This window comes from Podarcis pityusensis, assembly GCF_964106645.2.
Source record: "Podarcis pityusensis genome assembly, chromosome: 16".
NCBI classification, from domain to species: Eukaryota; Metazoa; Chordata; class Lepidosauria; order Squamata; family Lacertidae; genus Podarcis; species Podarcis pityusensis.
The window spans coordinates 372,267-384,917 of NC_138041.1; the positions used below are offsets into that span (position 1 = coordinate 372,267).

A 12,651-nucleotide genomic window follows, 5' to 3' on the forward strand; every position below is an offset into this window, starting at 1 on the left:
GGCGGCGCTCCTTTCTCCAGCCTCAGTTTCCCCAATGACCCTCCAAGGAAAGCAGGAGACCCCAATCAGCTCAAACAACAGGCTCCACTAATGAGAAGGATTAGGAAATTTTGCTCGGTGACATTAGGAAGAGATTACGATTCCAAATCCTTAGATCGGCTCCCACTGCTAACAGACCCTGCAGGGAACCCAGATTCTTGTTCATTGTCTCTTTAGTACTTTTTGCTGTTAACCTGGGTCTCTCTCTCTCTCCCTCCCTCTCTCTCTCTCTCTCTTGTATTTTCAGGGGGAACAGTCAGGGCAGGCTGTACCTGCAACTTCTGAGCCTGAAAAGTGTGTAGGGCAGTGCAGGGCACAATCCAATGAGGGACCCCCCTCCCTTGTGCCAGCCCCTTTGAAATGAACAAGCGCTATGGCAGAGCACAGGTGATCCTCAGGACCGCCAGCAGATAGGACCACAGAACGGCAGAGTTGGAAGGAACCCCACCCTCCGTCTCAGCAGACATCAGGCTTGTAGTCCAACAGGTGAAGCGGCTGCCTCTGCGATTCGCGGCCTCACTCACCGTTGACGATGAGGGCGACTTCTCTCTCGCCAACCCCGATCCGCGGCACGATGGCCTTGCAGACGTACAGCCCGGAGTCTGCCTGCGTGACGGACTTGAGGTACAACTGGTTGCTGTTGCTCAGCACCTGAGGATGCAAGCGGGGTGCAAGCGTGAGGGAGAGAGGAAGGAGGGATCCTGCGACCGCACGAAGCCTGGAGCTGCAAGGAGGCGACCGTCTTCCTCTCCCCTTTTCCAGCAGACCTCTAGCCCTTCCCCTGAACCCAAACTAGCATAGCGTTGTCTGGATGTCTTGGTCTTCCCCTCCCCACAACCTTTCTTCTGTCTTCTCTGTCTTTGTCTTGGTCTTCCTCTCTCTATCGCTTGCGTGAAGCTCCACGGACCTCAACAACACTGCATCCCAGGGGTGGCGAGGGGGACATTTGTTGCCCTTCAGACGTGGCCAGACTTCAAGCCCCACCACCCTGGACAGATAGCCCTGAAGGTCGGGGCTGAGGGGACCTGGATCCCAACAACATCTGGAAACTCCACAGCCGCTGGTGTGTCTAATTGATCCCTATAGCCTACGCAGGGATGCTAAAACAGCTTTAAAACAATAATGGCAATGGCCTGCTATGGATGATTAAGGTTATCTGTACTTGAAATATATACCAAACCATGAAAGGAATTTGGTGATGCGCTACGGTGAAACATTTCGTCAGCGAAAGCATTCTGGCTTGGCAGGTAGAACAGCCTTCCTCCTCCTCACCCATCGTGTTGATTTAGGGCAGGGGGCGGCAACATAAGGCTCATGGGCCACAAGCGGCCCATGAGGGTCATTTAACCAACCCATGGACCCCCACCGCCCGCTGGGTCAGCTTCCATGTGCTGCTGTAAACCGGCACGGAGCAGAACGGGGAAGCTCCTGCAGCCAATGGGAAGCTGCGCACGCCTCCTCCGCACCGGAAATAGCATTTGCTCATGCGTGCGCACACTCCAGCACACCGCGGCGTCTGCGGGACCGTGAACTGGCCCAAGCCACAAAAACTTTGCCAACCCCTGATTTAAGGGCTCCCCCTGTGCAGATAGTAAAGGTAAAGGGACCCCTGACCATTAGAGCCAGTCGTGGCCGACTCTGGGGTTGCGTGCTCATCTTGCTCTATAGGCCGAGGGAGCTGGTGTTTGTCCGCAGTTTTTCCGGGTCATGTGGCCAGCAGGACTAAGCCGCTTCTGGCGAACCAGAGCAGCGCACGGAAACGCCGTTTACCTTCCCGCCGGAGCGGTACCTATTGATCTACTTGCACTTTGACGTGCTTTCGAACTGCTAGGTGGGCAGGAGCTGGGACAGAGCAACACCCTGTCACTGGGATTCGAACTGCCGACCTTCTGACTGGCAAGTCCTAGGCTCTGTGGTTTAACCCACAGCTCCACCCGCGTCCCTGTGCAGATGGTGCACCCCAAATACCAGGCAAAGGGTTACGGCTGTAGCCCAGGATCCCTCGATGCCACAACCAGGGGCAGCAGTGTTTTCAGTGAGGTCCACCATCGACTGTGGAGAGAGGGACCTTTAACTGTGAGAGAAGCAGATGTTGTTTTTATGCTGCTCTGTGCCTTAGAATCAGTCTGTAAATATTAGTCAGTCTCATGTATAAATCCATGTAAATATGCGTCTGTATACCAAGCAAAAGTCATGCGTGATTTTTAAACTTTAAACAGGGTAACCTGTGCAATCTTTTCTAGGAGAGAAAGACTATTAAAAATGGTCAGATGACCGGGGGGCAACGTCCGCACGTAGAATTGCAACGATTTTGGGGGCACAGGAGGAGGAGGAGAGATGTTCCACAATACAAGCAGAAGTGGTCCCAGACAAGACTCATTAGCTGGATCTCACCCTGTCCATTTTATCTATTTAGTGGTCTATATTGTTGGCCCCCTTGCATGGATTTTATTTTAGAAAAACCATTTCTTTAATAAACATAAGAAACCCAAGATAAAAGATCATAAAGAAATACTGTTCAGCTGGCTGAAAGCAGCATAAGGTTGAATATTATTATTATCATTTAACTTGTTGTTCCAAAGCATTACCAAAAATACATTTCCCCCCATCAGTCTGCTAGGCTGCTTTATATGTGTTCTTTTGTAATAAGCTTAATCATAGTTACTATGGGCCAAATGTTCTCAATCCACTGAGATCTTGTAGGAGATATGCTTCCCCTAAACAATGTTCTTATAATCCTAGCAGTAGTTATAAGGTAAAACACTATTTCTTGACCATTTTTTGGAATAACGTCTGCTAGAAAACTAAGCAGAATTGTTTTCGGTCCCAACGGTATACGATATCCTAATATATCAGAGATTTTAGCCTGAACGGATATCCAGAATATTTGATTAGAGAACAACTCCAAAAAAGTGTGTATGTAATACACCTTTTTTAGAAAAAAGAGAAGAAAAGAAGTAAGTAGAAGGGATTTGTTTAAAATATCCAACAAATCACCACCGCAGAAACACTGCAAAAGCAAATTCACTCACTGCAAAAGCACACACACACACTTGCAAACGGATCAATACAAACAGCAGATGAAACCAGGCAGTTCCCTCATTTACAACCCAGCAAATAAACATTCTGGTCCTGGAGGCACAAGCCTGTTTCTCTCTGAGCAATCTGGGAATGGGAACGGCCGGCCTAATTTGCTCCCCTGTCAAGGCCAGGACCCCCCCCCAACACCAAGGCAGGGGCACCCGGGGCCAGATCGCCCCAACGAGAGTAGGTTGGGGTCAGGAGGAGAGGGAAGAGAACGGTACCGACCATGTTGGATTCCTTCTTGGTCCAGGTGAGGGTGAGGGGAGGATTTCCTGCCCACACGCAGGTGAGTGTCACGTCCAGGCTGACGTTGGTGGTCGTGGGCTTGGGCTCCACCACGATGCGAGGGGCAACTGGGGAGAGAACGGGAGCGTCAGGAGATCTGCCCCCGTCTCTCTCAGAAGACCGGACCAGGTGGGCCTTGGGCCCTGTCTCCATAAAGAGGTCTCTTGTGAGAGCAGAACCTCCATGGCCAGGGGCAGTCTACCTCGGAATACCAGGCGAGGCAACTGCAGAGGGCTTTTGCATGCCTGTTCTGCTCCTGGGATTCCCGTCGGGGCACCTGGCTGGCCCCTGCGAGAACAGGACGCCAGGTTAGCCGGGACCCCCTTTGGGCCTGATCCTGTGGCGGGGCTCTCCTCTCTCTCTCTCTCTCTCTCTCTCTCTTGCTTGACTGAACCTGTGACAGCCAAACTTACATCTAAAATGTGTGTGTATTAAGGCAGACATCGTGGGCAGCAGAACACAGAAGGACTGGCTGGCTGGTAAATGGATCTGGCCAGGATCTGACCGAATGCCGCTCCTCCAGGAAGTCAAACAGTGACCTGCTTGGTCACAGGGCTCAAGATGGGCTGGCCTCTCTTTCCTGCATTAGGGACCCTTCCCAGGCCACGCCCCTCTCCCAGGCCACGCCCCTCTCCCAGGCCACGCCCCTCTCCCAGGCCACGCCCCTCTCCCAGGCCACCCCCTCCCTGGCTGGAGATGCTCCCCAAACTCTGATCCTGCCTCTCGCTTGCCTGTGAGTCTGTACCAAGGGGACATTTGCCCCTGTGCCTTCTTCCCCTTTTGCCTCTGGCCAGGATCTCCAGGTGAGCCCTTCCAGGTCACCTCCTCGCCCCCCCCTTCCCCCCAGCCACACTCACAATGCACGTCCACCAGGGTGCTGACGTTGGTGCTCCCCACGTCGTTGTGCACTTCGCACGAGACGGGCTCCGTGAAAAAGGTGTAGTCCACCTGCGTCTCGTACCTGCTCTCCTTGGCGTCTTCGATGATGATGCCGCCTTTGGCCCACCTGGGGGCGGGTGCGGAGAAAGTGGCATCAGAAGAAGCAGGGAGGCTTCTGAAACCCCCTCTTCCACCCTCCTCCTAGGAGCTGTCTCCCAGGGTTAGACTGTGGAACTCCCTGCCACAAGGGGCAGTGGATAAAATGGACACTGTGGGCGTCCAGTGAAGCTGGGTGTTGGAAGATTCGGGAGGGAGAAATCTTTCTTCACCTAGGGCATAGTCAAATGATGAGCACCAGCCTGGCTGGCTATAGAAAGAGGACTGGGCCAATACATGGAGGAGGAGAGGGAAATTGATGGCTAGAAGCCACAGTGGCAGTGCTCTGCCCTGCGCAGTTGGGGACAGCGATGCTTCTGAAGAGCAGTTGCCAGAAGCTACAGGAGGGGCCCCCTTTGGCCTGATCCTGCGGTCTCCCCACCTTCACCCCAACTCACCTGTAGCCTTTGATCTCTGGGTTGGCGGTGGCCACGCAGGTGAAGGTGACTCGCTCTCCTTCCTGCACCGTCTGGGGCTGAATGGACAGCGTCACCGTGGGGGGGTCTGCCGGGCAGAAGGAAGGAAGGGCATTAGGGGATGGGGGAGCAACACCATTTGCCTGCAAAGCAGGAAAAAACCCTTCCTGGCCAATTGCCAGAAGTAAAAGTCATTCGAGAAGAGCACTCCTTCAATCTGGTTCTGAGATTCCTCTACCTGGCTGACCGTGTAATATGAAAAACAACCTCTCCTCAGGATGGGAAAACAAACTAAGTCCCATGGGTCTACAGCATATTATTATTAATAATAATTTATTGTTATTATTATTACTACAGTCAAACCTTGGTTGTTGAACATAAAGCCACGTTGGACGTTTAGCTTCCGAAAAACATTCGAAAACCAGAGCATTTACTTCCCGATTTTCAGCATTCGGGAGCCAAAACGTTCGAAAATGGAGGCATTCGGGATCCGAGGTTTGACTGTATTATAATATTGTTTTATATCCTGCCTTTTTCCTTGGCAGGGACGCAAGGTGGCTCACAGATAAGATCGAAACAGCTAAAAACATTGAGCGGGGTGTGGGTGTATGAAGAGCAATAATTAAAAAAATTAATTGATTTTAAACACATGTATTATATGACATGATACAAAACACCCACAACATACAGATAACAACCATAACGATCGAGCCCCCCCCTTTGCCAGCCTCTGCCACCAGCACAACCAACTTTTGAGTGGCGTCCAACGGCTTTCTGCTCCAAGGAGACCCACTGGCACTGATGGGCAAACGGGGCCTATTCATTTCCTTGGGTCTGCTTCCAGGGGGGCCACTGACTTTGCTTTTCTCCGATGAGCCCTCCAAGACGGTGCCAACGCCCCATGGCATCCTCAGGTACCCCCTTGGGATATCTGGGGGCACTGAGAACGAGGCCGCCCTCCACTCACGGTGAACATTGAGCTTGATGGAGGTCTCCTTGCCCGCCGGGACGGCGTCGTTGGCGCAGCGGCAGATGTAGATGCGGCCGATGTCCTGGTCGGTGGGGTTGATGAGGAGCTGGCTGAGCGTGGATTCTCGCTTCCCGTCCGGCAAGACTTCCTGGAGGGACAAGAGAAGGAGACGGCCGTGTGGGGAAGGGCTGACTGGGGGGTGGAGAAGAAGGCAGCTGGTTTTCTCCTGCTCTGGAGGGCAGGATCCGGATCAACGGGGAAGGAGATTCTGACTGAACATCAGGAAGAACTTTCTGATGGTGAGAGCTCTTTGGCAAGAATTCCTTAGCTGCGATTCCTGCATCGCAGGGGTTAGACTAGATTACTCTGGGGGTCCCTTTTCCAACTCTACAGTTTTACGATAACACGATATTATTACTATTATCTATTACGTTTGCATGCTGCCCTTCATCTGAAGACCTCAGGGCAGCATAAAAACACAAGATAAAAACAAATGCATAATAAAAACAGGAACAATAAGGATTCCAGCCCTCTAAAAATAAACTTTCGATTCCAGTCCTTGTGGTTCCGAATCAAGGGCTGATCTAAATGAGAACAAAGGAAGTTGCCTTAGACAGAGTCAGATCCTTCTGCCCTTCCAGCTCAGTGTTGCCCACACTGACTGGCAGCAGCTGGGGTGTGTGTCTTTGTCCAGTCCAACCTGGAGATGCTGCCGGTGGGGCTTGATTCTGTGGCCTTCTGCATGCCAAGCAGGTGTTCTGCCACTGAGCTCCAGCCCTTCCTCATATCCAGTTGTGGCGTTCTCTTCCTCCCTCTTTTCCCCACCAGGAAAATCCTCTCTCTGCTCTGTGGAGTTTTCCTCTCCCTTCTCAATTCTGAATCCCACCTCCGCCCCCCCCCCCAGTCACCAGCACTGGAACTTCCTCGCTGACGGCCCCCTCCCTGCGCTGGCTCCTGAGCCAAGCCGTTCCCGCTCATTAATCCCCCCAGACATTTATGGGGCGATAACATTAATTCCGACAACCTCGTTGGGCCTTTAATGGGCACAGGCAGAACGAAACAGGAACTTGGTTCGGCTCCAGACTTAATTTGGAAGCGGCGGTCCGTGCAAAATGCAGCCAGGCTCCTTCTAGTCGTAAGGATGCAAGAGAAACCCTGCAGGATCAGGCCCATGGCCCGTCTAGCTCAGCCTCCTGCTCTCACAATGGCTGCATGCTGGAGCTGGAGGTTCCATAGAAACAGAAGAAGAGCCTGGCCGCTGGATGCGGCCAAGGGAGGCTCATCTAGTTCAGAATCCCTTTTCTGCAGGGCTCAGCCGGATGCCGCAAGAGCTGAGCACAATGGCAGCATCTAAGAACATGGAAAAGACTGGTGGACCTGGCCAGGGGCCGGGGGGGACGCACCCCCATGTTGCCGCTTGGGGAGAAACAGGCAAGGCACAGAATCCTGGCTCAGGGTGGCAAATCAGGTGCCCCAAAGGGAAGCCCAGAGCCGTCACTCAGAATAATAATAATAATAATAATAATAATGAAAATAAATTTTATTTATACCCTGCCCTCCCCAGCCGAGACCGGGCTCAGGGTGGCTAACACCAGATATAAAAACAATTGATTAAAATACAACTTAAAAACAAGATTAAAGATGTAGGCAGAGCACAGCCAAGGTGGCTGGCAGCCAGAGATAGCTACTTCTCTCCCATTAATTCCTCTTTTTCCTCCACTCACAAAAGAAAGAAAAATGGGGTGGGGGGCGAGAAAAGCTTGCTTCTGAAGCTCCTTGGAAGGAAGCTGGAACTCCTGGGTCCTTTCCTTCTGTTCTCCGTTCCAAGAGCCAAGCCAGAATCAGGCCCCCTCCTGAGGTGGGTGGGGGGCTGGGTTCCCTCTGGTGAACCAGAAGGTGCAGAGTCACATCTTCTGCTCCAGGTTTGGATAGAGGAGACAGCGGGGTTGAGAAGGCAGCCAGAACTCCCTGCTCAAATGCAGCGTGTGGCACTTTTCAATTAAGTGAAAAGGTGAGGAAGAAGAGACAAGTTTGCAAAACTCTGCCTGGCTTGGAGAAAGCAGACAGAGAAATGTTTTTCTCCCTCTGCCATAATGCTAGAACTCTTGGGCATCCAATGAAATTGGCCGTTGGGAGATTCAGGGCAGGCGCAAGAAAGTCCACGCAGCTCAGCATTAAGCTGTGGAACTCCCTGCCACAGGAGGAGGCAGTGATGGCCACCAACCTGGATGGCTTTAAAAGAGGATTGGACAAATTCATGGAGGAGGAGAGGGCCCCTCCCCACCCCGGCTTTGCTCTGCCCTCTACTGTCAGAGGCAACAACGCTGGAACCGCAGAAGAGGACAGGGCTCTGGAACGCAAATCCTGCTTGTGGATTTCCCATGGGGAACATCTGCTTGGCCAGCGTGAGAAGATGATGCTGGGCTAGATGGGCTATGCGCCTGATCCAGCAGGTTCTACTCATGTGCAAACTGAGGCAAGACTAAACGACGACACAAAACTCTCCGCAAAGCCAGAAAACCTGCGACACCCTGTCCTGGGAGTTTAGGCTCCCCTGGAAGTCCTGCAAGGATTTCCCACAGCTTTTTCAATTTTATCCATTCCCGGATCCAGCAAATACAGGAGGCTTCATAATATAACTTCAAAGACCCCCCTCTTCTGGATCCAAAACGACCCGCCAATCCACAGCTATGCAGCAACTGAATGCATGCAGAATGGTCTCCGCCTGCAATATCACATCATCTCCAGGGGTCTGGCATACATGGAAACGTTGCTGTGCTGCAACTAAGGAGACGCCTCCTTTGTCACCCTGCCCCCCAGCTGGATTCGGAGCAGCCCCCCCCGTCCCTACCGTGGTCGTGGCCGCTTCCAACTGCTGCACCCCATCGCGGAACCAGACGATGGTGGCGGCTGGCTTGGCGTTGCGCGCCCGGCACGTGAGGTTGTGCGGGGTCCCAGCCCGCAGCAGGATCTCAGGGGCTCCGTCGATCACGGGGTCCTCGGGAGGAACTGCGGAGGGAGAGGCAAAGAGGGTCAGCCATCCCTTTGAACACCGACATGCTGCCCCCGCCTTAGGATACACTTGGCTCCCCAGGCCAGGAAGCCATTAGAGGTCCTCCAGGTGTGGCTGAACTCCCAGAAGCCCCAGAAGCCAGCCGGGCCGATGGTCAGGGATGTCAGGAGTTGGGAGTCATAGGTGTTCCCTGTTGCTGCCTCAGGTGAGCTCACCAACCTCCGGAAGCAGCCCTGCTTAGCCCCCTCTGCTTTCTATGGGGTGAAAGATGTGGGGGTTGGACTAGATGACCCCCTGGGGTCCCTTCCAACGCTATAATTCTGCGATTCTTTGATTCTGTGATTCTACTCTTCTTCTGTTCAGTTCCACAGGGGGGATTTAAGAAGCAGCTGCCTCCGCTCCGCTCCTCTCTGATGAAATATATATATCTATCTCCCTCTTTGTGATGAGCTCTTTCCGCAAGGCAGAGAGGAACTCTGCCTGCTACCTGCGGAGATTTCGGAAGGCTGGGCTCTCCCTCCTTGTTCTCTCCTGAGGGGTCTTGTTTTAAAATTGCTCCGCGCAAGCTAGCTGGGTGGAGAGCAGGAGCTCTTCAAAACACGCCACGACTTCGCAGGATTCCACCTCCCCTCAAATAATAAAAGAATCCAGGCTGCATAATTCTGAAATATTGATGCTGCTTCAGTGACAGGGAAACAGAGGGTCCCTCACGATTTCCCTCTCTTTTTTGGGAAAGAAAAATCAAGACCGAGTTGACAGCCTGATTGTCACTCAGGAAGATAAAGAGACAGGCTCCCCCCCCCCTTTCTTTTTTTGATGGATTCATTTTCCTTAGATATAGACAGGGGTCCATTATTGATTTATGATCACCCTTTTAATTTAAAATAATAATAGGAGCAACAACCTGCTAAAAAAAGGCCTTGTTCAGAGGAAGAAATGAAGATGAAGGAGGGGAGAAAATGGGGCGTCTCGTTGGCGGTTGTTAATTATGAAGCAATGAGGGGGATCAGCTGGAAAGAGAGGCAAGAGGCGTTTGATTAGGAAAGAGATTTGGGGAGGCTTCCCTCCCCCTCTTGGCTTGCAACTAATCACAAAGCAATTGCAGCCAAAATGTACAGGTGAAAAGGATCAAGGGGTTTCAGCAGAACACAAGCTCAACAGGAGCCAACAGTGTGATGCAGCAGCAAAAAAGGCGAATACTATTCTAGGCTGCAGGAAGAGAAGTCTAGTGTCCAGATCAAGGGAAGTAATAATACCACTCTATGCTGCCTCAGCCAGACCCCACCTGGAAGACAGTGGTACCTCGGTTTATGACCTTAATCCGTTCCAGAAATCCGGTTGCAAACTGAAACCGGTTGTAAACTGAGACGCACTTTCCCTAAGGAGGCTTCCCTTCCACTGTTCGGATTCCGGTCGTAGACCGAGGTGAAGTTCGCAAACCGGGACACCATTTCTGGGTTTGCGGAGTTCGCAAACCGAAAAATTCGTAAACTGGACTGGTCGTAAACCGAGGTACCACTGCACTGTGTCTAGTTCTGGGCGCCACAATTTGAGAAGGAGATGGACAAGCTGGAAGATGGGCAGAGGAGGGGGACTGAGATGACCAAGGGGCTGGAAGCCCAGCCCTGTGAGGAATGGCCGAGGGAGTTGGGGATGTTGAGCCTGGAAAAGAGGAGAACGAGAGGAGATATGAGAGCCGTCTTCAAATACCCGAAGGGCTGTCACAGGGAAGATGGAGCAAGTCTGTTTCCTGCTGCTCAGGACAGAAGGAGCAGGACCTTGACCAGTGGAATGACCAGGAAGGAGATGCTGAGCCAAGGGCCATTGGGCAGGAGGACAGACACCCTGGGAAGGCGGCTGACTCTCCTTTGCTTGAGGTTTTGAAGCAGAGGCCAGGGATTATTTAGCACTGCTGGGGGTTGGTCTAGATGACCCTTGGGTTCCCTTCCAGCTCCACGATTTCTGTTCTTGCCGACCTTCCCTTGACTGACTCAGGCCAGGCCACTGGGGTGGGGAGGGAGTCCAGCCTCGGCCATTGGTATTCCTACTGGCGCGTCTCCTCCATGCGGCTGACAGCCGGCCGTTTGGGGTCAGCAGCTGGGGCAGGCCGCTAGAGACACCCAGAGATCCATTCTCATGGCCACAAGTGGGGTTTGGGCAGGGAAGGGCACCATGGGTGCAAATGGGGTGGGGAGGGAGAGTCTGCCCCCCCATCCCCAAACAACCACAGCTCCCCGATGTGGATTGGGGGCTGGCAAAAGCCTGTCTCCTTTCCCCTTCTGAATGTTCGGTTGGGATCTCCGCCCTCAAAATCTGAATCAGTCGGTTTCAATCTTGCTCTCCGGAAACAAGATTGCTGCAGTTTCTACGGGGCAGCCCCCTAGATATTTGGAAATGGACACCAAAACCCCTCTCCGTCTTTGACAGCGCTCCCTTCCTCTCGGTCCTGGATCCCCAAAGCTGCTCCTACGACGACTCCCCCCTCCCCTCCCCCCGCCACCCGCAGGATCAGGCCGTTTCGTCCCATTGATCGCGCCTCTGCCCCCCCCCCCCACATTCCCCCTCCGCTCTTAATGCCTTAATATATATTCATGGCCAGCATGAGTTACACTTGCCGTGGGGGGCTGTAAATTTGTGTTTTCCCCCACTTGCTTCATAAAAGCTGCAGAGGATTGTTAGACCCTGTGGAAAACTTCAGAAGGGGGGGCGAGGATCTGTGCTTCTTCTGCCTGCCTGCTCCCTCCTCTCGCCCCCACAGCAACTGCATTAGAAAGGAAAAGCAAAAATGGAGAGGAAATCTTCGCTAGGAGGTTATTTCTGCCCCTGCCCCACAAGTGAGATAGATTGCTACCAGAGCTGGGGTCAGTCTGACCCTAATCTGCCCCCCCCAAAAAAACCGGGAGAGTCAGGGGCATCTCGGTGGCTCCACTTTGTCTTCATGAGCTCCCAGAAGGAGGGACAGGTGTCCCTTGGGAGGTTTCCTCAGGAAATCACAGAATCGTAGAGTTGGAAGGGACCCCAGCGGTCATCCAGCCCACCCCCTGCAATGCAGGAAGCACAGCTAAGTCGCCATTGTTATCTGTAGCACCAGAAGAAATGAGGTTTCCAGAAGAGGGCCGTAGCCTGGAGCAGCTTTGAGAAGAAGAGGGGTCAAAGGAAAAGAAGGAACGTTCTTTCATATGTAGTGGAATTGTAAAATAAAAATAAAAAATATTGGGAAATGATTTATAATGAATTGAAAAGAATGTTTAAGATAACTTTTGTTAAAAGACCAGAAGCTTTATTACTAGGCATTTCAGGTCAAGATATGCCAAAAGAGAAGAAAAAACTGTTCACGTATGCGACAACCGTGGCTAGGATTTTATGAGACCAAAGATGGAAAAGTGATGAAATACCAACCAAAGAACAATGGCAAGAGAAACTGATGGACTATGGCAAAATGGCGAAGCCAACGGAAAGACTCAGAGACAAAGACAACAGAGATTTTAAAGAAGATTGGGAACCATTTATACTGTATCTACAGAATCAAAGTAAAGAAATGGACTCACTAGCAGGGTTTGAGTAAACGCTTACAATTAACAATATAAACATGGAAGCTATAGAAATGAGGTCAAAATGATGAGAATATAACAGCATTTAATTTAAGGATATAATATTGAAATATAGTATTGTAAGCAGGTCAAGTTCATATGTAAAAAACCAGAAGGGGAAGTTGAGGGAAGTCGGGGGGGGGGGAGTGTGGAGATTTCAATTTGTTATTATTTGCTATGATGTAATTGTGAACAAATAATAATAATGTTCAATTCAAT

At 51.8% G+C, this 12,651-nt stretch overlaps 1 protein-coding gene across 1 annotated transcript in view; it reads right to left on the bottom strand.

Annotated features, from left to right (window-relative positions):
- KIRREL1 (kirre like nephrin family adhesion molecule 1) overlaps nucleotides 1-12,651 on the bottom strand; it is a 105,150-nt gene that overhangs the window by 10,462 nt on the left and 82,037 nt on the right. The window contains exons 4-9 of the mRNA XM_080986012.1: nucleotides 8,681-8,838; nucleotides 5,827-5,977; nucleotides 4,842-4,947; nucleotides 4,266-4,414; nucleotides 3,349-3,476; nucleotides 564-690 (exon numbers count right to left, since the gene is read on the bottom strand). Coding sequence (XP_080842138.1) covers nucleotides 564-690; nucleotides 3,349-3,476; nucleotides 4,266-4,414; nucleotides 4,842-4,947; nucleotides 5,827-5,977; nucleotides 8,681-8,838 — 819 coding nt within the window. The remainder of the gene's footprint in view (nucleotides 1-563; nucleotides 691-3,348; nucleotides 3,477-4,265; nucleotides 4,415-4,841; nucleotides 4,948-5,826; nucleotides 5,978-8,680; nucleotides 8,839-12,651) is intronic.